The 24,869-nt window shown below is 41.6% G+C and overlaps 1 protein-coding gene across 11 annotated transcripts in view; it reads right to left on the reverse strand.

Annotated features, from left to right (window-relative positions):
* Positions 1 to 24,869, reverse strand: part of TPGS2 (tubulin polyglutamylase complex subunit 2) — a 49,547-nt gene that overhangs the window by 20,568 nt on the left and 4,110 nt on the right. For 7 of the 11 annotated variants that reach the window (XM_025365336.1, XM_025365338.1, XM_025365341.1 and 4 more), the window contains exons 2-4: positions 18,332 to 18,411; positions 8,322 to 8,409; positions 5,902 to 6,030 (exon numbers count right to left, since the gene is read on the reverse strand). In XM_025365336.1, coding sequence (XP_025221121.1) covers positions 5,902 to 6,030; positions 8,322 to 8,409; positions 18,332 to 18,411 — 297 coding nt within the window. Of the gene's footprint in view, positions 1 to 5,901; positions 6,031 to 8,321; positions 8,410 to 18,331; positions 18,412 to 22,971; positions 23,041 to 24,869 lie in introns of all 11 variants that reach the window. The other 4 variants (XM_025365340.1, XM_025365333.1, XM_025365335.1 and 1 more) reach the window with 4 other exon arrangements.

The following is a 24,869-nucleotide window of genomic DNA, read 5'->3' on the forward strand; positions in this document are numbered from 1 at the left end:
ACCACGCCTGGCTAATTTTTGTCTTTTTAGTAGAGATGGGGTTTCAGCACGTTGGCCAGACTGGTCTTGAGCTTCTGACCCCAAGTGATCTGCCCGTCTCAGCCTCCCAAAGTGCTGGGATTACAGGCAAGAGCCACCACGCCCGGCCAGTCATGGAAAAGCCCTCTAAGTCATATGGTGTAACTCTAATTCATTCTTTTTAAATGACTATTTCATAGTCTGTGGGAGTGAAGTACCCTCATTTATTCCACCATTCCTCTATTGATAGGCATTTACCTACCATTACTTGGTTGTGAATACTACAATAATCTTCTTGGTACATGCCCTTATATTCTGGTGCTTTCATTATATGGGACAGATTCCCTGCAACAGAATAGATGTTGCCAGATTGTTTTTCAAAAAGGCCTTTTTAAGATCCAGGGAGACAGACTGGAAGTCCTTTGTTTTTGAAAGATATTTTCAATGGGTATAGAATTGTGGGTTGATTATTTTATTTTATTTTATTTTATTTTTTTGAGACAGGGTCTCCACTCTGTCACCTGGGCTGGAGTGCAGTGGCATGTGAACATGGTTCATTGTACCCTCGACCTCCTGGGTTCAAGCAGTCCTCCTGCCTCAGACTCCCAAGTAGCTGGGGACCACAGGCGTGGCCACCACACCTGGGTAATTTTTAAATTTTTTGTAGAGATGGAGTTTCGCTATGGTGCCTAGGCTGATCTCAAACTCCTGGGCTCTAGTGATCCTCTGGCCTCAGCCTCCTAAAGTGCTGGGATTACAGGCGTGAACCACTGACCAACCTGTTTTTTCCTTTGAGTATTTGATCTCACTTGAATTGCTTTTAAGGAGAAATATGCTGTTATCCTTATCTTTGTTCTTTTGTATGTAATTTGTCTTTTCCTTTTGGCTGCATTTATGATTTTCTCTTTATCTTTGATTTTGAAAAATCTGATTATGGTGTTTCTTGTTACCATTTACGTTTCTTGTTCCTTGCTTATGAAGCTTATTGGATATGTTGATTTATAGTTACCCTGAAATTGGTAAGCTTTTGAGCCATTATTTCTTCAAATATTTTCTAGCCCCTGACCCCTCTTCTCAAAGACTTCAATTACACATACATTATACCATGTGTTATGCCTCAGGTCATTGATACTCTTTTCATTATAAATACTTTTTTTTTCTGTGTAACTTTAGATAGCTTCTATTATGTGTTGAAGTTCTCTAGTCTTTTCTTCTGCAATGTCTTAGCCACTAATAATCCAATCCACTGCATTTTTCATATCAGAAACAAGTTTCCATCTCTAAAAGTTAAATTTGGGATGGATATATATATATATTCCATATATAATATATAACATTATATACATATAATTTGGGGGTATATATATTCTCTACATATACACATACAAATACATACACACACATGTATCTTCCATGTCTGTTCTTATTTTTTTGACACAGAGAATATAGTTATAGTAACTATTACTATATATGCATTGCTGAGTGTTGGATATTTTTATATTTCTGTAAATATTCTTGAGCTTTGTTCTCTGACACAGTTAAGTTACTTGGAAACAGATACTTTAGGCCCTCTTCCTTCTTAGCCTTGACCTCCTGGGTTCAAGCAATCCTTCTGCCTCACACTCCCAAGTATCTGGGGACCACAGGCGTGGCCACCACATATGGGTAATTTTTAAATTTTTTGTAGAGATGGAGTTTCACTATGGTGCCTCAGCTGATCTCAAACTCCTGGGCTCTAGTGATCCTCTGGCCTCGGCCTCCTAAAGCGCTGGGATTACAGGCGTAATCAAGAAACACAGATGATAACAAGAAACCCCTCTTAAGATCTGTCAGGCAGGACTAGGGCAGTATTTACTTAGGGCTAATTATTTTCCATTGCTGCGGCAACATTCTTTTGAGTACTCTATCTAATGCTGTCCAAATCATGAGGTGTTTTAGCCTGTCTGGCTGAAGCAGGCACTATTCCTGGTCCTGTGTGAGTACTGGGCATTATTCCTCCTATCATCATGAGTGGTTTTGTCCTCTGGCCTTAGACAGTTTCTTTGCATACATGTGCTTATCAATTCTTTTCCAAATATTGCAGATCTCTGGGATTTTCCCTTTATGCAGCATTCACCTATCTGTTACTTAGTCCTGTGAACTCTAGGTGTCTGGACTCTCAGCTCTGTCTTCTAACTCAGGGAGTGCTATGGGTCCTGTCTGGGTCTCTTTATTTATTTATTTATTTAGAGAGGGAATCTTGCTCTGTCGCCAGGCTGGAGTGCAGTGGCATGATCTCAGCTCACTGCAACCTCCGACTCCCTGGTTCAAGCGATTCTCTTGCCTCAGCCTCCCGAGTAGCTGGGATTGCAAGCACATGCCACCATGCCCAGCTAATTTTTGTATTTTTCGTAGAGATGGGGTTTCACCGTGTTGGCCAGGATGGTCTTGATCTCCTGACCTGGTGATCCGCCCGCCTTGGCCTCCCAAAGTGCTAGGATTACAAGTGTGAGCCACCGCGCCCATCCAGGTCTCCCTCTTTATGCTGTGGACTGGAATCTCTCTTTAGGGAAATTGTAGGGCTCACCTTATTTGTTTCCCATCTCTCAGGGCTCACTGTCCTTTGTTGCCTGATGGCCAGTGCTTGAAAATCACTGTTTAATGTATTTTGTCTGTGTTCTTTGTCACTGTTGCTCCAGGTGGGTAGATAAATCTGTTCTGTTACTCCATCTTGGATGAAATAAAAAGTCCAGGCGATATGTTCCCACCAAGTTTTAGCAGCCCTGCCTGGTGCTGACTGAGGTCTGCCCTTAGGTGAAAAGTTGTAAGAACAGAAAACTCAATGTGGCTCCTTTCTGCCAACGTAGACACCACTTCAGCTTCTGCCTGCTTTTGACTACTCTCCAGTCCTTTAAGACACATGTTTTTAAACTCCTTCCAGAGTGCAGAGTATTATCTGCAGAAGCCTTGCTCTGGTAAAAGAGATTCTGCCATATTATAAACCCAATGTCAATATTTGAATTTTTTTTTTCTTCAAATCTACAATGTCACTGTTTTTTTCAGTTCCTCCCTGAAATTTCAGTTTGGTTTTACCTCCATGGGGGCATATAAGCCTATCGTTTTGTACTCCGTATCTAATGACGTCACTCTTAGTAGTACCAATGGATCTCTTTTGCTTTTTTTTTTTTTTTTTTTTGAGATGGAGTCTTGCTCTGTTGCCGGGCTGGAGTGTGGTGGCATGATCTTGGCTCACTGCAACCTATGCCTCCCGAGTAGCTGGGATTACAGGTGCACGCCACCACACCTGGCTAATTTTTGTATTTTTAGTAGAATCGGGGTTTTACCATGTTGGCCAGGATGGTCTTGATCTCCTGACCTCATGATTTGCCCACCTTGGCCTCCCAAAGTGCTGGGATTGCAGGTGTGAGCTACCGCACCTGGCCCTCTTTTTTTTTTCTTAATTAATTTTTTTTAAAGTTTTATTTTTAATTGACAAATAATAATTGTATATATTGATGGAGAACAACATGCTATTTTAAGACGTCTATGCATTGTGGAAAGATCACATTGGGCTAATTAGCATACCCACCACTAGTATTTATCATTTCTTTGTGGTGAGAACATTTAAAATCCTTTCTTTTAGCTATTTTGAAATACACATTATTAGCTATAGTCATTATGCTGTGCAATAGATCACCAGAACTTATTCCTCCTGTCTCACTGAAACTGTGCCTGTTGACCAACATTTCCCCTTTCCCTGTCCAGCCTCCCCACCCCAAGCCTCTGGTAACCACTGCTGATGTGTTACCTGTTCTCTGTGCTGGTTCTCATTCATGGGGTTGTGTGTCCTCATCTGCTGAGTTAATGCCAGTCTGCTTATTATTCCCTCACAAGTAATTTGTTATTTTTGCCTAGAAGCTTGTAATTTTCTCCATATCAGGATATGCATAGGTGTCTGTGTTTTCTCATCTGCTCAACTTGGGTCTAGGTGAGCCCTTTCCATCTGCAGAGAGGTTTTTTTAATTAGTATGTATTTACTGCCTTTCCATCATTCTCTGTTTTTTGAGCACCTATAATTCCAATGGAAAGTGTCCTAAATCTGTTTTCCACTTCACTTAATTCCTACCTTTTCCTTCATAATTCCCCTCTTTTAAATGTATTCATCTATGCTTTAAGATATTTCTTGCACGTGATTTTTCAGGCTAACTCAGGTCTCAATAAAATACATATACTCTTCTTCAATTCATGTGGTCAATTGTTTGATAATCTTTGTTTTTATCCATAGAACGTCTTTATGTTGTCTTAAATCTCCTTAAGTATTCTTGTTCTTTAGATTTTTATCTGTGTCCTCTAGCAGTTTTATTTCTCTGGTTGTATATTTTTTTTAAAATAGTGATGGGATCTCACTATTTTGCCCAGGCTAGAGTGTGGTGGCTATTCACAGGTGTGATCACAGCATGCTACAGCCTCAAACTCATGGGCTCAAGTGATCAGTGGTGATTTACAGATGTGATGATAGCACACTACAGCCTCAATCTCCTGGGATCCAGTGATCCTCTTGCCTCAGCCTTACAGGTAGCTAGGAATACAGGCTCATACCACTGCACCCGGCTGATTGTGTATTCTATTTTTTCCTGATCATCCTCTCCCTGACTGCTGAGTCCCCTGAGAAAAGTCAATGTTTTTCCATTTAGGTTTAATGAGACTTAGGTATACTTGTTGCACTATCCTAAAATGCACGAATCTAGCAAGTATCAGAAGGCCAAATGGTTTTTATCTCCAACTGTATGTGGAACAATGTGATCCCAGGAAGCCTCTCTGTTATCTACTCTACCACTTCTCTTCCAGCCTCAAGAGCAGGGAAGACTTAGCCCACCTATTTGACTACTTCTTCACCTTTTAGAGAAGCCCACCCCACACATATAAAGACAGTGAGACCTTTTTCCTACCCCTGGAAATTCCACAAATCTTTGTGTGACAGGCTCTTTCCAGGACCCATCACTGTCCAGCCTCTGCCCCTGAACTCCTCTGGTACTATTCTTCAATTGCTCATCCAATCAGAGGAGAAAGCCTTACACCAATTTTCTCTGCCAGGGCTTAGTGAACTCCAAGGTCAGTATTGGAGACATTAGTTGACTATTCACTGTTTGTTCCTCCTTTCTTTCTTAATGAAAGCCAAGTTCTGTTCAAGGAAGCCATACTGCACAACTAAAAGTATTTACCTTCTCAGACCCCTGGCAACCTGGGTTGCCATTTGACTCTTCTAATAGCTATCAGGAGGTGCTGTGGAGAAAACTATTGTTTTCTTGATCAAAAGGGAGAGATTCTGCAAACAGCCAGGTATTTTGCCCTTTGCCTTTTACTCGTCTTTTTCCTGCCAGGAAAAGCCCACCTTCCTCAACCATAAGGATGAAAACCAAATCCAAAGGCTGGTGCAGCACAGTGCCAGAGGGAGACTTTATCATTGACTTTCTCAAGCAGCTACATCAGCCTAGTTCCAGATATCTTGTTATGAGAAAAATAAATTGCTATTTAAACATTGTAACTACATCTGTTATATATGACTAAAACAACTCTGACTAATTCCTCACTTATACCCAGCTGCTCCTAGGTTTTAGCAGCCACTTGACTTATGAGCCATTTCTCTGAGAAGTGGCAAAGAGCTTGGAGGTAAGAATGGAGAGGAAAGGAGCTGTATTTAGATTGCTGTGTTTCTGAATCCTCCTGATACTGAAATGTTGAGTGAAGTTTAATCTTTAACATTCATTCATGCACCAAGATTCATTAAGTACCTACTATGTGCCATTCATGCACCAAGATTCATTAAGTACCTACTATGTACCAGGCATGGAGCTGGATGCTGGAAACAAAACAAAGATACCAACCCTGGCATCTTCTTCCTACCTTCATGTGTATCGTCCTCCAGGTCTGCCAGAGTGGGTGCATTAGGAAGTGAATACATGGAAGACTGGGTGAGCTGAGTCAGTTTTGAGATGCTGTTAATTGCCATGCTGCCCAGTGGAATGATGTGCTCTAGGGGAACATGCGTAAGGAGAATTACATGGAGTAACAGCCTAGTTACAATGGTTATCACAAGATTCTGCTTGAATAACCTAAGCCCAGGTATTGTTTGGCCCCATGGCTGAGGAATCTGATGGAAGGTGGGAAGAAGAGGATTACTCACTGCATATTCCAAAGTACCAACCTTTCATACAAAAAAGGAAGTGGGGGCCACGGGTGATGAAGAGCCCCTATTGTATGTATTAGGGTAGAGTTGAAGAAAATTTTCAAAGAACTGGGAAATCTGAGCTTAGGGACATCTGAAGGGTAAAGGACTTTAAAATGTTTTTGCTTCCTTTCTCCTTTGTTTAGCAAGTATTCTGCATAAACATTTTCTGAAGGAGGAATAGCTTTGATTATATAATGGACCCCTTCTATTCTTCTTCTTATAAGCTTTCATGATAAAAATTTTCCTCCCTTCTCTTTATCATTTTCCCTTACTCAGTGATAAGAATTTGGCAGCCTTCTTGCTTGGTTCTTGTCTTCTGTGATTAGGGTGTACATACAGACTAGGAAGCTGCATATTTTCTTTATTTGACTGCTGAAAAAACTGGAATGGCTTAAAGCAATAAAACAACCTGTGTATAGACCATGGAATGTCTAAGAAGAAAAGACCACTAAACAGGCAAACAGCAGAAGATGCCTCTGTTGCCTTTTCTGTCACTGACTTAGGCTGTTCAGTATATAATGGTTATGGTAATGGGATAAGAGGACTGGGCTTGGGGAGATTAAATTAGAGAAGGTTTTACAACAATGAACTGGGACTCATTCATGAAACTTTTATTCTCTGAAGCAGGCTTGTGAGGGGGCTAGCCTGTTCCAAGGATGTAGGCCAGGGAGAGTCTGCCAGTTGGCTTAGTCTCTGTCCCCTCTGTGTTGCTCCAGATACCAAAAGCCACAGCCATGTTCTGATGCTGGTGACAAGGATAGTTTCTAAGCCATAGGAGGAAATGATTCTAAGATAAAAGCTAATGTTCAATATTCACTAGCAAGCTATAAAAAAGTACCTCAGGCTGGGCACGGTGCCTCACACCTGTAATCCCAGCACTTTGGGAGGCCGAGGTGGGCAGATCATGAGTTCAGGAGTTTAAGACCAGTCTGACCAACATGGTGAAACCCTGTCTCTACTAAAAATTCAAAAATTAGCCAGGTGTGGTGGCACATGCCTGTAATCCCAGCTACTCAGGAGGCTGAGTCAGAAGAATCTCTTGAACCCAGGAGGCAGAGGTTGCAGTGAGCAGAGATCGCACCACTGCACTCCAGCTTGGGCAACAGAGGGAGACTCCATCTCAAAAAAAAAAAAAAAAAGAAAAAAAAAGTACCTCCCAGCAGTGCCAGACAGACAGGAAGGCTTTGGAAATCACCCAAACAGGGAACTCAGGTGTGTAGGTAGAAGGCCGAGGCAATGAAGGGGAGAAGTCTGCTCTGTAGATATGCAGTGCAACAGAAGTCACAGTGGGGAAATGTAGGGTACTTCCCAAGGCCACAGTAGATTTGGTTGGAGTCAGAGACAATAATGGACTGGAGGGGAGGGACTGGGGAATCTGTGCCAGGAATGGGCTGGGCTCCTGTGGCTGGACAGGGCTTTCTAGCCTATGAAATGTTTTCAAGAGTCTTCACCTAAATGTTCAGCATTGCCTTTCACGCCTACGTAGTACTTAACAATCTGACATGTACAAACTTGTGAGTTCCCACATCCTCACACGTTTTGTCCTAGACACATTAAAGGATAAAGATGGCAGCCTGTGAATTGAGATAGCTGGTGACTTAGGCTGAGGTGATGTGAAGGAGAGAAGCAAAGATTCTGGCTTGAGGGTTAGGGCCCTGAGTTCTTTATGATGGTGGGAATAAAGGAAGGAGCCTGAAAGAGATGAAGTGGCCCCCATGATAAACACTAGAGACTGTCAATGCAGCCTACCCTGAGGGGTCTGCTCCAAGGTGGAGTCTTCTGAGGCTTTACGTTTGAGGTGGCTAGGGTTTTTTATGTAGTAATTAATGATTTTCTCCACCCTATTCCTACAGGTAGACTCTACATTGAACTTCCAGTTCCATACTGCTAGACTGTCGTGGGGTTTGTGGTGGGTGAAGCAATGATGGTATCTGTTAGTTTTGGGACATAATCACAGCTTCTGGACATGGCACTTGAGGAGTACCCATGAAAACCATCCAGATTCAAAGACTCAAAAATCAAAGGGCCCTCAGAGTTGCCCCATTCAATCTCTCAGCCAGGGAAATGTTCCCCTACAGCAAGGAGACTGACTCACCATCCAACTTCACACTCCATGTCATGTGGAAGCCATTGGTCATCAGGTAAAAGTTCTTCACATCTTCAGGCATCACACAGTTATTCTTCTAGAATCATAAAGCAGCTAAGTGTCAGGTCAGGGCTGGGAAAGAGGGTACAGGGCTATACCTCAAGGCATTGGAGACATGTTTACCATGTTATAGGCCCCTGAAATAGGAAGGCTCTGATAGTTAACTACAAAACTCTATTAGAGAGGCACTGGGGTCTTGCAAGCAGAGTTCCAGTTTGCCTTTTTTTTTCTTCAGCAGCTAAAGCAAACCAGGTAACTGCTCTGCCATGATTATGCCTCAATGGGCAGCCACCTGGCAACGGAGCTCAAAGGGATCAAGCTGAAGAGGAGACAGGGGAACATGGTGAGAGGGGAAGTCCTAGGTAAAGTCTGACAATGTTCAAGCAAAGCAATCAATGCCATATATTTCAGACCCATGCTCATATATTATTTTCTGAAACAAATTATTGGACAAATAAGAGCATCTTAAAAGTGAAGAGTATATCATTCCCAGAAAACTTATGCAATGTCTAAGTTCTGACAGCTCTTAGAAGGTAACCATATATACTCAAATATTTCACATATCCATGGATACGAAATCATCCAAAACTGTTAGATAAGAAATCATCCAAACTGTTGGCAGAGAGCACAAAGAAGGAGCTTAGTATCCTTTCAGGAGATACCAGGAACAAGCCCTATATTCTAAGTAACTCACATCTGTGTGTGTGTATGACCAGTCTTCCCTAGCCAACTCAAATCCCTGGAGTGTGCAAAGGATGAGTTCTCCAATTAATTTCCTAGGCCCCGTAGAGTGACTTCTTGATGTAGTTATAGAGGCAAAGAAGCAACATGTTAATAACTATCCCAGCTTGTGGCTTACTGGACCCTTCTGAGATGTGATACTGACAACTGCTTATGTCAGGACTGCATTAGGTCATCCTGTCAGTCAGTTCTAGGTACCCAACGCGTGGGAAAGCATCATGTAGAAGGATGATCTGAGTTCACTTCCCAACTCTGCCAGTAGCTGAGTGACCTTGAACATGTCACTCTGTGAATCTATGTTCAAGAATAAACTCTAAGACTTAATATACAGAACACTGGCAGTACGAGGGGGTGTCAGTTTGACAGGAAGAGAGGAGACTAGGAAATTATTATTCACAGCCACAGCATCTTCAGGAACTATAGATAAAGAGAAACCTTCAAGCTTGCCAGAGATTTTAAGCAGTGTTTTTAGATTATTAAATGGACAACAGCTGTCATTTTAATGAAACATGTTTTAAATTTCCTTTATTTATGAACTGAAATGTATGTTCTGATCAAGTTTTGTTTTTTCTGTGTCCACTATTTAGTACCCAGTCTCACAGATGTGAAATTTAAGAGACTCTCAGACTCCTTGGACTAATTTGTTTTCCTACTATTTGGAGTTAGGGGCTTGCTCCTATTGCCTCCTCTGTGGCCACATTATCTGTGCTTTCAGAAGAAAAAATGCACTTGCAGAATGCCTTTCTCCCACCCCTAAAACCCTGGTACAGGAAGCCTACAGTTACCAGTGTTCTGACGAGGTCCTTGCTCCTCTTTTCACTCCAAAAGGCCAGCATCCCTCTGACATTTTGATCACTAGTGCCATCTAGTGGTGAAGACGAGGAAACTACTGTCTGTCAGCCTTTCTTAATGGGGATTCCATGAGATCCAGGCTGAAGGCTGGTGGACTATTTGGCATTGTTTATATGTAAGTCAGGCTGAATAATTTCAGTAATAGTAATTATAACATTTGTTATGGTATTTATTTCACCCAAGAAAGAGATTTTGGTATTATTTTATACCAGTAATTTTTACAATTATTCAAAATTCATACAAATAGAAAAAAATCTGTGAAATCCAATATTTAATACATATTTCACATACTAATATACATAAAAATTCTCAAGTAAACCAACTTCATGAAAAACATCAATCCCTCACTGTCATTCTAATTTAAATGACTAGCGGCCTTGGCTCTGCTGCTCTTTGCTGCAGACCCTTCTGCCCCAAGCACCCCTGGGGCAGTTGCTTGGTCTGCAGTGCTCCAGCCTTCCTACTGCATGTAGCTCTTCCGAGTGGGGCAAATCCAGGAAGAAAGGTTCGCAACCAAAACTTAAATGACCACGTACCTGCTTCAGCCCTTTCAGGATGGAGAGAAACGTAAACAACCTCTCCTAATTTTAACATATTTCACCATTTTTTTTTTCTGGCCAGTGACTCAGTTACTGCCGTTTTAAAATTTCTCTTCTAACCAACCTGAAAAGAGTTTGCTTTTCCACAGGGGGCAATCTGCCCACATCAGAGGGCTTCTTCCTGCACAGGTTCATGCTCAGTCTATATTTTGGGGGCTGTAATAGGAGGGTGGGGAGGAGGAAGATTGGCAGAAAGTAAATGGACAAGGGTATTATCAGGATTGGAGGGAGGGTCTGGGGAGAAAGCCAACAAGGAAGAATAACACCAACTGGTGTCTGAAATAACAGCTGATTGCATCAAGATGGTATCTGCGATCTCTAGCCCAATGGTGATTCTGTCACATAGTTCCTAATTTTTAATCTTTCCTTCTTCTCCTGAGACAATCGACAATGGTTTCTTTAAGCTACTTTAGAAAGAGTCCACCACAAGCTCTGTTACTCTTTCATTGGATGAAGGACCTCAGCCACATTTTTGTTTTGGGAGCTATCAACAAGACTCCAGAAAATCAATAGCACTGGGCCTTAAGGGAAGGGCTAGGGGCTGTCCATTGCCTTCTACTCACCTTTTCTACTCCTGGACAATCTTGCACCCCATTGTTCCCCTCACTTTTAGAGGCCACTTCCCAACTTGGGAGCAGATGCAGGATCAGGTCAGCATAGGGGCCACAGGACAGAAATCAATGTTTCTGTAGGTGCTGGTCCACGCTGAGCTGGCTCTCTGGCTGGTCTGCAGCCAGGGTCAGGTGAAGAGCTGCCCAGGACGTCCATCAAGAAGCGTGAGAACATTGCTGGAAATTGTGGCAGTGAGCACAACGGCACCTCCTGAAACTCTTCTCAGGGAGGACATTCCATGAAGTGGAGGAAAACCTGGATGAGCTGTGGAGGGATAGTGTGAGATCCCCAAGAGAATTCCCGAATATATTCTCAAACTTCCACCTTAGGAGAGGTGGAGGGCTTCGTTAACTGAACGCTTTTGTTTTGCTGAGGTTGCAGAATCTCCTGCAATTAGTGCTGGACATTAAAATGTAAACACAAGTCCAAAAGACAAGGTTTCTAAGAAAACTTTCACTGTCCTGTTAAAAGGTGACAGATGTGCCTAGTAACATCCCTTACCTCTTTTTTGTTTTTTGAGCTTGGAAATGATAGCTGAGACTTTAGCAGTTATTTTGCTACTATGATATTGTGAAATATATATTTGGTCTCTGTCCCAGATTCCTGGCATACAATTTCTAAAATCCTTGGAATCTCCAAAGTGGTATCTTTTTGTGTGCTAAAGAGTTCACAAATGACTGGCATCTCCAAGGTAGCTGCAGGATGGGGGATTATCACCAGAACAACCAAGGCAGGGAGTAGGTTGGAACTTTCAGCCCCACCCCCTAACCTCAGGGAGGGAAGAGGGGCTGAAGGGTAAGTTGATCATCAATGACCGATGGTTTAATCAATCATGTCTACATAATGAATCCTCCATAAAACGGCAAAAGACAGAGTTTGAAGAGCTTCCGGACAGCTGAGCACATGGAAGTTCCTGTAGGGTGGCATGCTCTCGGATGGCAGGGAGGTTCCCCGCCCTCCCACCACACCTTGCCCTGTGCATCTCTTCATCTGTTTCCTTTGTAATACACCTGTAAATGTTAAGTAAGTGTTCTTCTGAGTTCTGTGAGCCACTCCAGCAAATTAACTGAACCTGAGGAGGGGGTCATGGGAACCCCAATTTATAGCTGGTGGGTCAGCAGCACAGGTAAAACAACCTGGGACTTGCAGTTGGCATTGGAAGTGAGGGGCAGTCCTGTGAGACTGAGCCCTTAACCTACGGGATCTGACACTATCTCCAGGGAGACAGCGTCGGAATTGAATTGGAGGACACCCAGCTGGTATTCACTGCAGAACTGATTGCTTGTTGATGTGTTTGAGAACTCCTCCTTGCAACACACACACATTTGGTCATGGAAATTTTCTGTGTTGACTGTTGCGGAATAACAGGAGAGGAAAAACAGTGTGTGTTTCTTCTACTCAGAGGCACCATAAAGAAAAGGGACAAAAGAATTACAGAGATAACGGCTTAACATTATCAGGGCTGATGAACCAACTGCAACTGTCTACCTCAGGACTTGTTACATGAAAAGTATCAATTCCTATTTGCTTAAGCTATTGCTAGTTTATCTTTCCTTAAGTCAAACATATTCCTAATTTATATAGAGACAAATGTTGAACAGGTAAGTGTTGTGGAGCTGAAGGGGTAAAGAGAACTAGGAGGGAAGAGTCTGCGAGGAAGGAAAGAATCAGAGTTGTGCTTCTGCACCCAAGGGAGGAGAGGCTAGCAGAGAAGGGACTGGCTAACTGGAAGGCATGCAGGAGCGATATCAAGTGAGATGAAGTCAGTCTTTAGCCATGGAGAGGTCCTAGTGATTTTGACAGAATGGTATCCAAGAATGGTGGTGGCTAAAGAGAGGCTGTGGCAGGATGAATAACTGAGAAATGAGGGAAGGGCGGTAATTCGTAAACTATGGCCACTGGATCTACCCTGTCACCTGTTTTTGTAAGAATGTTTCATTTGAACACAGTCACACCCATGCATATCAGTACTTTTGATGGCTGCTTTCACAGCTACAATGGCAGAAATGAGTAGTTGTGACAGAGACTGTAACACCAGAGCATAAACTGTCTGGTCCTCTAAAGAAAACATTTCCCAACCCCTGGTGTAGACAATTTTTCTACACACTTGACATGAAAAGGAACAAATAGCTAAATAGCTAGAAGGAGACATACGTTGAAGGTTTTTTGTTTTCAATTCTAAAGAGATGGGACGCCCCATGGGGAAGCTGCCAGTAGAAAGAAGTGAAGTGCTAGAGAGAAGAGTTGACTGGTGGAGAACATAGAGAATCTCCCAGGCAGAGTAAGAGCATGAGGTGAGGGGGTCACTAGTGACATGGTGTCGCAGGGTGATTTCTTTTACTGGAAATGCTTATCATAAATTCACAGTGGGGCATGTAAGGAACAGCTCTTCAAGAAGGTTCAGAACCCACTCTGTAGACTGTAGAAAAACTGAGCCTGAAAAAAAAGGAGATATTCTGCTAAATCGTTTGGTTTCTGTGGACCATGGTTTCACTATCAGTAAACTGAATTTTTATCTGGGGATTGGAGGGTGTAACCAATCAAGAATTGTAAAGCCGTCTGCAACTATGAAATGTCACTGAAATGCTTAATAATGACAAAACTCTCCTGGCATCAGGATGCCATTAGAACTAAGAGGCAGATGCTTTCCTGGTGCTTGAAAGATGAAAAGCTCAGTGTAGGCACTGGGCCTTACTATGAACCATCATAACAAAAGGCAGGTAGCAGGCACAATGAACATGAATCATACAGCTGCACAGAGGCAGGCAAACTGAAACTGTGTATTTAAGAAGAAAAAATGGTGAAATATATAAAAATGGAAAAAGGTTGTTCACATTTCCCTCCAACCTCAGGGGACTACAGCAGGTATATGATCATTTAGGTTTCAGTTGTCAACTTTTCTTCCTGGATTTGTAGTAGAGAATCATGAAAGACTAGATTACAGCTGGAAGAGTCCTTCAATAACACTGATTTCATGATTTCAAATTACTTATTTCATACATAATGAACATGAGATCCAGAGAAGTTACATGACTTAGCCAAGGGTCCAGAGCTGGCATAAGACTTCTACTCTAGTCTGTTTTTCCCACATCAAAATGCTTCCATATCCTTACTAGTATAATGTATCTGTGAGCTTCCCACAGAGCTATATTTGCCCAAAGGGGCAGAGGGCCCCTTCTCAGGGGGCTTTATCTGAATGTATTTATGCAGCTGTGGTTACCAGGTACACCAGAGGGAGGTTGGGCTCTAAATGAGGTGTCTCCAAGGAGATGGGTCTCTAGGGTCAGTTCTCTAGAGAAGCAGGAATTATCAGCCCCTTGGGATCCTCCTGCTTCTCTGGTACAAGCACTTCTGGAAGCAGGCACACAGCAGGGGTGGCTTATCAAGCCTGCTCCTGTGGCAACATGCTCTTTAGTAACCTCTAGGGTGAGAAAGTGAGACAAGGGAGTTTCAGAGCAGTCCAAAACTTCTACCCTCCACTGCTTAGGAGACAAAAGTAGGTAAGAAAATAGCACGTCGAATCCGGCCACTGCACTCCAGCCAGGGCAACAGAGCCAGACTCCGTCCCCCCAAAAAAAAAAAAAAAAGAAAATAGCACATCGAGTATTGCCCCATTTTGAATGAAAAAATTATACAAAAACTTGTTTTAAACTTTTGGGGTTATGAGTCCCTTTGAGAATCTGAAAAAGCCTTTTCCCCCTACCTCCCCCAAAAAACATATCTGACATACATTTCAAGGAGTCCATGGACCACTTCCCATTCATGGACTTGTAAGGTATCCCATTGCCTACCCTCCACCCACACACATAACCAAAAATACACCAACTGTGGTTATGTCTAGGTGGTAAAATCCTAGAAGACTTTTTTTAAATTCTTTTTTTTTTTTTGTATTTTCAATACACCTTTTTGACTGTTTTGTTTAGCATAATCAGAAAAAAATAGTGTTACATAAAAACTGAATCTTGAAACAAAAGTACACACCCCAAAGGCTATCTTCCAAGCATCCCACAGGCCTTTACAAGCCCAGACATGCCGAACTCAGGTGAAAGAAATGTTTTTACATTATTGATCCTAATACTGTTAGTATCTTATTTTTAAAATTTTTATTACTTATTTATTTTTTAAGAGACAGGGGTTGAGGAGTTGTCTCATGTTGCCAGGCTGTTCTTGAACTCCTGGCCTCAAGCAATCCTCCCACCTTGGCCTCCCAAGCAGCTGGGACTGCAGGTGTGCACCACCACACCTAGCTTGTGTATTAGATTTGGCATATTTCAACTTAGATCTGAGATACTTTAACTAAAGAACTCAAAGGAAAATTCCAAATCTATAAATCTGATAATTTTAGGTACCTTCACAGGTATTCTCCCAACTGAATATGTCTGAAGAAAATGTTCCATTAACTGTCTCAGTTAGTTGAAAATCTCTTTCTCTCATGCTTACCCCTTAATCCTTTTAGACCTCTGATGGCTATTTATCTAGCACTACAACTGCATTTCCCTAAGTGTCAGTCTAAGCTAAAAGGGAACTCAATAAAGTTGCATTGTCCAGGAGGCAGATTAGACCCCAAGAGATCCCTTGCAGACTCTATCCCTGAAACACAGCTATGGAAGGCAGCTCCAAATGAAGAAACTACAGTATAAGTAAAACTGGGACAAATGGGTAATGTCTTCTCCTTAAAGAGTTCGAAGGACTATATGGTACAAGACACAAGGAAGAATATGCCTCAGAAATCACTTTATTCCAAAGAAACTTAATAGTGTTCCACCCTAGACAAGGCATTCCTGTGCTCTCATCTTCCAATGCAGGTCCTCAGCAGACACGAAAACACCAGGATCTGACTCTCACAAAAGAGCCCTGAGGCAGTTCTTTTTTTTTTTTTTTTGAGACAGAGTCTTGCTCTGTCGCCCAGGCTGGAGTACAGTGGCGCAATCTCAGCTCACTACAACCTCTGCCTCCCGGGTTCAAGCGATTCTTCTGCCGCAACCTCCTAAGTAGCTAGGACTACAGGCGCGCACCACCACACCTGGCTAATTTTTGTATTTTTAGTAGAGACGGGGTTTCACCATATTGGCCAGGCTGGTCTCGAACTCCTGACCTCGTGATCTGCCTGCCTCAGCTTCCCAAAGTGCTGGGATTACAGGTGTGAGCTACCGCGCCGGCCTGGCAGTTCTACTAATACCTAAAGGGCTGACTTAAGCCCAAAAAGAATCAAGAGGAATGTCCTCCATCGTATCTTTTCTCTTACTGTTATTTATAACAAACAAAACAACGTCAATGAGGCCACAATGGCACAGTCACAGAAGTACCAGGAACAGGTGTTGACAGGATCAGCCAATAAGAGTTTCATAGACACTGTTCTGGAATTCCCTTTTCCTATGATGGGCTGTGAGTGGAAATGGAGGTGGGGGCTGAACGAGAAGAGTTGGGATGCTGCTGAGCTGAGGTCCTGGATCAACTCCCAGTTACTGAGCTGCCAGAAAAGCTGCTGCTGGCTCAGCCCAGGGAGGGGAGTCAGGCTGGTAGGACTGCTTGCCTGCTGAGGGCAAGACTCCCATGGTGTTGTCCTCTGTCAGAGGGGCAGCCTGGCAGAGCAGAAAGGACATGTTCTTAGAGGCAGGCAACTGTAAGTTCAAATTCAAGCTCTGCCACTTGGTCGCTATGTGACTCAGAACAAATCAATCTTTCTTTCTCTCTCTCTCTCTCTCTTTCTCTCTCTCTCTTTCTTTCTTAAAAGAAACAAGGTCTCTCTATCTCTTTCTTTCTTTCTTAAAAGAAACAAGGTCTTGCCCTGTTGCTCAGGCTAGAGTGCAGTGCTGTGCTCATAGCTCACTGTAGCCTCAACCTCCTGGGGTCACAGGATCTTCCCACCTCGGCCTCCCCAGTAGCTAGGAGTAAAGGTGTGTGCTACCATACCTGGCTAATTAACATTATTGTTTTGTAGAGTTGGAGTCTTGCCATGTTGTCCAGGCTTGTCTTGAACTCCTGGCCTCAAGCAATCCTCTGCCCTGGCCTTCCAAAACACTGGGATTACATGCGTAAGCCACTGTGCCAGCCAAATTCTTTAAACTCTTTCAGCCTCAGTTTCTTCATCTATAAAATGGAGATACCAATACCCACCTTGCAGGGTTATTATTTTAGTATGGAATGACTTATGGGGTAAGTGTTAGCAGGTGCTCATTAAATGGTAGGGCAATTTGTTGCCACTTGCCCCAGTTAAATCCATTTGTTACTCTACAGCCACAGTGGTCTTTCCAAAGTATAAATCTAACTTCATAGTTCCCTAATTAAAACATTTCAATGACTCCCCTTTGCTTCTAAGATAAAGAGCAAACTGCTGAAAACCTATGAAGCCCCAGATTTCCTGGTCTTTGGTGAGCTCTCTCTCCCTTGCTCTCCTGTGCTCCTTCTTCGTGATCTCAGAACAATGTAATCCTTCCCATCCTGAAGCCTTCATAGAGGTGAAAGTCTCATCTTCCTAGATCCCATATACCTGGTTAACAACTTCTTATTGCTTCTTTGGGAAAACTTTTCTCAACCTCTAGACTAGAGCAGGTCTCCAGGCAATGCTCCCTTTGCCTGTCTTTCACAGTACTCAGGCCAGTTTGTAATTACATTCATAACAATCCATACTATGTCTTAGGCAGTAAGATCAAGAGGTAAAAACAGTGCCTTTTAAAAAAATTACCATTTAATCCCCAGAGCTCAATACCAAGCACAATGTCTGGCCCATTGTAGAAGCTTAAAACTTTTATTGAATAAAGAATTGAAGTTCAGAGGAAAATTGGAAAGCATTAGCCTTTAATCTGCTTAGTAGTTATGTGCAACACTTAACCATGTTCTGGACAGCATGACACTTATTAATACATATCCTTTTCTTTCCTTAATTGATTTTTAGCTTTGTTGTATACAACGTTGAATGTCCAGTGCTTCTATAGGAGAGTGGGGCTTAGGGGAGACACTCCATGCTGGGTAAGTGGCATAGAACAAAAGGAACTGTTAAGTGGGCTGGACAGGAACATAGAAAAGGTAAACTCTACCTTGAAAGCAGCTGTGGTCTGAGATAAGTATTTTTCCTCCCCTAATCTTTCCTTCTCAGGGACATTTACATTGACCTCTCTTTGTTGGGAGGTAAAGACTTCACATGGCAACACTTACTTGTTCCCAGGAAGAAATCATATGACGTTCAGCAGGAGGCTTTTCTATGATGGTCACCTCTGTCACACCTGGGGAAGATTCTGGAGGAGAAAAAAGAGTCTGTAGAGTCGCAACTGGTCCACTGTCATACATTTCTATGTTAGATGTTGACTAACTATTGATGACTGCTCTAAGAACACCGAATCCTTCTCATAAACACTTATTACCTCTGTGATCAAAGCGGAGAACTGGTTGGCCTCTGAAAGGCATGGTCCCATAACCTAGGACAATGTCGTCTACCTGATAGAGAGGATATGCACAGACTGTGCTCTATACTGTCATTGCTCAGTCATTAATCTTATTGAACAAAAAACAGAGATTGTAGATTCCTAGTGATTTTACACTGAAATTCTCAGTGAGCTAAATCTATATATTCAGGATAAAGTGAAAAGAAATGGAGAATAGCAACCCATTAACTTTTATAAGACATAAAACTTGCTTATTAACTTTTCTTCTAAATAAAACTCATCTTGGACATAACCTTCTACTCTATGAGGTCTAGGATTTCAAAGCTGGGTTAACAAAAAAAATAGATTCTATCCAAAAATATACTAAGACAAAAAGTAAGTCATATTTCTAAATCCTTGAAGTAGGAAAAGGTCTCCAAATAATCTGGTCTGCTTCTCTTTGTAGAGCTGTGTTCTATCATTCACTCTGAGGGAGAGCAGAAGCCACCTGGGAATACTACAGAGTTCAATACCTCCAACAACATTCTCCATTTGTCTGTGGCCATGCAGACTCAAGATTTTGAAATCCTTAATCCAAGACTTAAAATTTGTCATAAAAGCTGTTATGACTTGAATTCTGTCCCCACCTGCACAAAAAAAGATATCGAAGTCCTAACCCCCAGTACCTCAGAATATGACCTTATTTGGAAATAAAGTTACTGCAGACATGATTAGTTTAGATGAGGTCATAGTGAAGTAGGGTAGACCCCTAATCCAGTCATTGGTGCCCTCATAAGCAGAACAACATGCAGCTAGGTGTGGCAGTGCATACATGTACTCCCAGCTACTTGGGAGGCTGACACAGGAAGGTAGCTTGAGTTTTTAAAATCTCTAGGACTATGACAGAGACTTCTAATCATTTTATGTGGTTCACTGATCCTATAATTAAGCCAGTGCCCTTTTCATGCATATAAAATTTCCTCCAAGTTGCCAGAAACTCAAATCTTGGGATGCAGCAATAGCCCAATATAGGAACTAAGAATTCTAGACTCTACCTATTCTAGTCTTGCTTTATACATTTACTAGTTATATGACCTTAGATGGGTCTTCACTTCCCTTCACCTTCAGCAAGTCACAAGAGACCTTAGGTTTGAAAGAGGACACATACAATTATTTACTGTTTATAACAGGCCTACATGGAAGGCTTATAGGTTCAGACAAAACTACTGTGATGCTACTGCAGATGGGGTCATATCATACTTAAGCTTGGAATACTCTCATGATAAGGTAATTGGCCAACATATTGACTTTAATAAATTTCAGATAATAAGTTGATTAGGAAGTATCCATTGTAGAGACTCCTATATCCAATATAGTACTTCAGAATTGGTGAGGAGAAGGTATTGGGGATATAGAAGAGAAGGGCATGCAGTAAATTACGTTTGTATAATGCTCTGTTACAGGAAATTGGCATAAATTATCCCATTTAATCTTTCAACAATCTTGTGAAGCAGGTATCCTTACCCTCGTTTTAAAAGATAAGGAAACTGAGGTTCAAGGGTTTGAAATAATTCATAAAATGAAATATCTGACCAAAGTTGTGGACACCAAGCCTAATGCTGTTTTTATCATGTTGTCTTAGTAGCCTATCATTTTGGTGAGATAACTAAAAACATTTGCGGATGTATTGGAAAGCAACAGAAATTATACATTGTCCTTGGCCTATCAAGATGCCATATATGAGAAGCAATATCTGAATAGGCATAGCCATTCTCCCTGTCCTGCCTTTGTGACCAATGACAAGCATTTGTCAGCCGCCTGGCTGGAATAACCTGCATGGCAAGAGTAAGAGATATGAAACTCAGATCTTTAGACTCAGCACAGTCCACTCTAAGTAACTGTGTGATATGCCGTGGATTAAAACTCTCTGTGGTAGCTTACTCCAAAGGTGGGTGCTATCAATTCCTTCCTTCCCTGCATGCCCATAGCACTTCTCATTGACAAGTGAGTCTATTTCTCCAACTTCTTGAGTTTGGAGTTGGCCTGAGAGTGCCCTGCCCTATAAAATATGGTGAAGAAATGGTGGGCCAGTTTTGGACTTAAAATTTAAGAGAACTGGCAGTTTCCCTTTGCCTTTCTTTGATTCCTGAGCCATCACATACTAAATCCAAGCTACTCTACTGGAGACAGAGGGCATACTGAGAAGTACTGAGCGGGGCAGACATTCGAGTGCAGAAGCCATTTGATGATTCCAGTCCCAGCTGCTATCTAACTGTGACCACTTGAGAGACCCCAAATGAGAACTACCCCAGCTGGTTCAGTCAATCCACAGAGCTGGCAGAGATAGTTAATTGTTGTTTCAAGCAAACTATGTTTTGGGATGATTTGTTATTCAGTTATTGATAACTGGAATATATTTTCCAGTGAAAAACAGCCTCTCTGAGGTATTTAATGAGGACCTGCTATGTCCTAAGCTTTGGGAAATTACTACCAGAGATTAGGAATTTAAGTAGGAGATACTGTTTGAAGAAACTTATTGCTTAGTTAGATAAATAAGGCAAACATGAAACAAAAGTGAAAACTCAAGATAATATGTAATTATGTGTTAAACTAGGTGATACTGACTGTCAGGGCCACAGGAGTTGAAGGCAGAGGGAGGTTGACAAAGACTGAACAAGTGATAGAAAACATCAGAAACTGCACACAGCTGATCTGGGCCTTGAAGGATGATGTGGCAGTTACTGCAGACCGGCTCAGTTAACACCTCCTCCTGTTCCCCGCTGGCGTGCTTTCCTTTATTTTAGACTGGTTAGCTAAAGACCTCATTTCCTAGATTCCATTGCAGTTAGACTCCCTCTGGTGACTGGGATGCCTGCATGGAAACATACACTCATAAAGCCTGGAAGAAGGGAATCAGTAGATGAGGAAGAGAAAAAATGGGGAGATCAGGTCTTCTTGCAAGCATAGTTTCACAGGTGTTTTGGTCTCAGAGGGCCGGAAGTTGTAGCGGTGGCTGCGGCAGCAAAAGCAGTAACAGTTTTTGATTCTGCAGCTATCCTTCTGGGAGTCTGAAATTTTGAGAGCTGTGGCTGGTTGTTTTGCCAATGTGAACCGCATTCAATAAACCCCTGGAAGTTGAGGCTTAAACAGGCTTTCCAGGGAAGAAACACTGCATATATATTGTTGAATTTCACTATTTAAGAAGTGTATTCTATGTGACCACTGACAAGATGGAACACTTCAGAAGATTGTGCATGGATTCCTCTAGATTCTACCTATGTATTTTCCTCCTGCTAATCAATGTAATAAATTATACTTGGGATTAAAACTGTTTCTGAGTCCTGTGAGTCTTTGCAGTGGATCTGGTGGATCTAGATGTGTGGGTGGTTGTGGGATCCCAGAAACATGCATCCATCTTTTTATATTTAACATTTCTGATTGAGTTTGATTTAGGTATGTTTTTGAAAACAGCAAATAACTGGGTTTTGTGAGTCAGGTTTAAATCTTTTTCTATTAGTAGGTGACATAAACCTATATGTACATACTTAAGAGACAGGGTCTTGCTGTCACCCAGGCTGGAGTGCTGTGATGTAATCATAGCTCACTTCAGCCTCGAACTTCTGGACTCAAGTGATCCTCCCATCTTAGCCTCCCAGGTAGCTGGGACTACAGGTGCACACCACCACACTGGGCTAATTTTAAATTTCTTTTTTTTTTGTAGAGACAGGGGTCTCACTATGTTGCCCAGGCTTGTCTTGAACTCCTGGTCTCAAGTGATCTTCCCACCTTGGCCTCCTAAAGCACTGTGATTACAGGCATAAGCTGCCATGTCCAGCCATGACCATTTATATTTATTGTTATGACAGATATGTTTGGTCTAAACTCTATCATAATAGTTCATAATTATGTGTGCTGCATTACACTTGTGTTTCTTTTTGACGTGCGTATCATTTGCTCTTTTCTTTCAAACATTTAGGGGAACGTTTTCTATTGCTGAGTAATAAATTACCACGAATTAGCAGCTTTAAACAACACCCTTTTATTAAGTCATGGTTCTGTAGCTCACAAGTCTGGCATGGCATGACTGGATTCTCTGCTTAGGCTGAAATCACTGGTCTTTCTTTACACCAGGTGTGCTGACAGGTATTTTAACTGTTCTATTTTCATCTGGATCTTGGGGTCATCTTGGAAACTCATTTCTGTTATTGACAGAATTCAATTCCTTTTGGTTGCAGGACTGAAGTTTCTATTTCCTTGCTTGTTGTCAGCTGGGGCCACTCTCGGCTTGCAGAGGCCACCTGTATTTCTTGTTAAAAGGTCCCATCCATCTTCAAGTCAGCAACAGCCTAACAAATTCTTTTCCTGCCTCAAATCTCTTTGACTTCTCTGTTAACAGCTTGTTTTAAAGTGCTTATGTGATTAGATCGGGCCTACCTGGATAATCTTGCTTTTGCCATTTAATGTAACATAATTGAGGTGTGGTGTCTCATCATCTTCACAGTCCTGTGGATTAGAGTAGGAGTTCTAATAGTACCGTGTTTAGAATTCCTTTTTAAAAATAGCTTTACTGAGACATAATTCGCATACTATAATTCATCCTTATAAAGTGACTTTTATATTCAGAGTTATGCATCCTTTCCCCCAAAAGAAACCCATACCTATTATATTAGCAGTCCCCTTTCCTACCAGCCTCTGGCAACCACTAATCTACTTTCAGTTTCTATAGATTGGTCTACTCTGGACATTTCATATAAATGGAATCATACACGTGGCTTTTGCAACTGGCTTCTCTCACTTTGATTTCAAGATCATCCATGTTGCGGGATCAGTACTTCATTCCTTTTTATGGATAATTTTTTTTTTGTTATATGGATATATCACATTTTATATATCATCAATTGATGGACGTTGAGTTGTTTTCACTTCTGACAATTATGAATAATGCAGCTATGAACATTTATATGCAAGTGTTTTCATGTAAATATCTTTTCATTTCTCTTGGAGAAATGAAATCCAGAAAAGGAATCCAAAAATGGAATTGCTGGGACATATGGTAACTCTAATCTTTTGAGGAAGTACCAGACTAGTTTTCAAAGCTGCTGTGCCATTTTACATTTTACATCCCCACCAGCAGTGTATGATATCTCCATACCCTCACCAACAATTGCTGTATCTGTCTTTTTGACTACAACGATCTTAGTGGGTGTGAAGTGAAATCTCATTATGGTTTTGATTTGTATTTCCCTAATGGGCTAATGGTGATAATCATCTTTATGTGTGCTCACTGGCCATTTGTGTATCTTTGGAGAAATGTCTACCCTGATCCTTTAAAATTGAATTATTTGTCTTTCATTGAGTTGTAAGAGTTCTTTGCAGATCTGTAAGTCCCTTTTCATATATATGATTTACAAATATCCTCTCCTATTTTTTTGGATTGTTTTGTCACTGTCTTGACTGTATCCTTAAAAGCACATTTTAAATTTTGATTAAGCCCAATTTATCTATTTTTCTTTTGTCGCTTATGCTTTTGTAACCCAAGGCCTGTTTTCTTCCAAGAGTCTTATGGTTTTGGCTGTTACATGTAGGTCTAAGATACTTTTGGAGTTAATTTTTGTATATCATTTGAGGTAGAGGTCCAATTTCATTACTTTACATGTGGAAATCTAGAACCATTTGTTGAAAAACTATTTTTTCCCATTGAGAAGTCTTAACATACTTGTCAAAAATCAATGAATCAGGCTGAGTGCAGTGGCTCACACCTGTAATCCTAGCACTTTGGGAGGCCACGGCAGGTGGATCATGAGGTCAGGAGATAGAGACCATCCTAGCTAACATGGTGAAACCCCGTCTCTACTAAAAATACAAAAAATTTGCCGGGCATGGTGGCAGGCACCTGGAGTCCCAGCTGCTCAGGAGGCTGAAGCAGGAGAATGGCCAGAACCCAGGAGGCAGAGCTTGCAGTAAGCTGAGATCATGCCACTGCACTCCAGCCTGGGCGACAGAGCGAGACTCCGTCTCAAAAAAAAAAAAAAAAAAAAAAATCAATGAATCATAAATATGATGTTTATTTTTGGACTTTCAATCTTATTTCATTGATCCAGATTTCTATTTTTATGCCACAACCACTCTGAAGACAACTGTGGCTTTAAATTTTTAAAATTGTAGTAAAATACACATAACATAAAATCCATCACTTTGGTCAATTTTAAGTGTACAGTTAAGTGGCATAAAGTACATTCACACTGTTGTACAACCATCACCAGAACTTTTCCATCATCTCAAATATAGTATAGGGAAATGTAAGAGGAACTTTTTTCCTGTTTTGGAAAGAA

This window comes from Theropithecus gelada, chromosome 18 (genome assembly GCF_003255815.1).
Source record: "Theropithecus gelada isolate Dixy chromosome 18, Tgel_1.0, whole genome shotgun sequence".
NCBI lineage: Eukaryota > Metazoa > Chordata > Mammalia > Primates > Cercopithecidae > Theropithecus > Theropithecus gelada.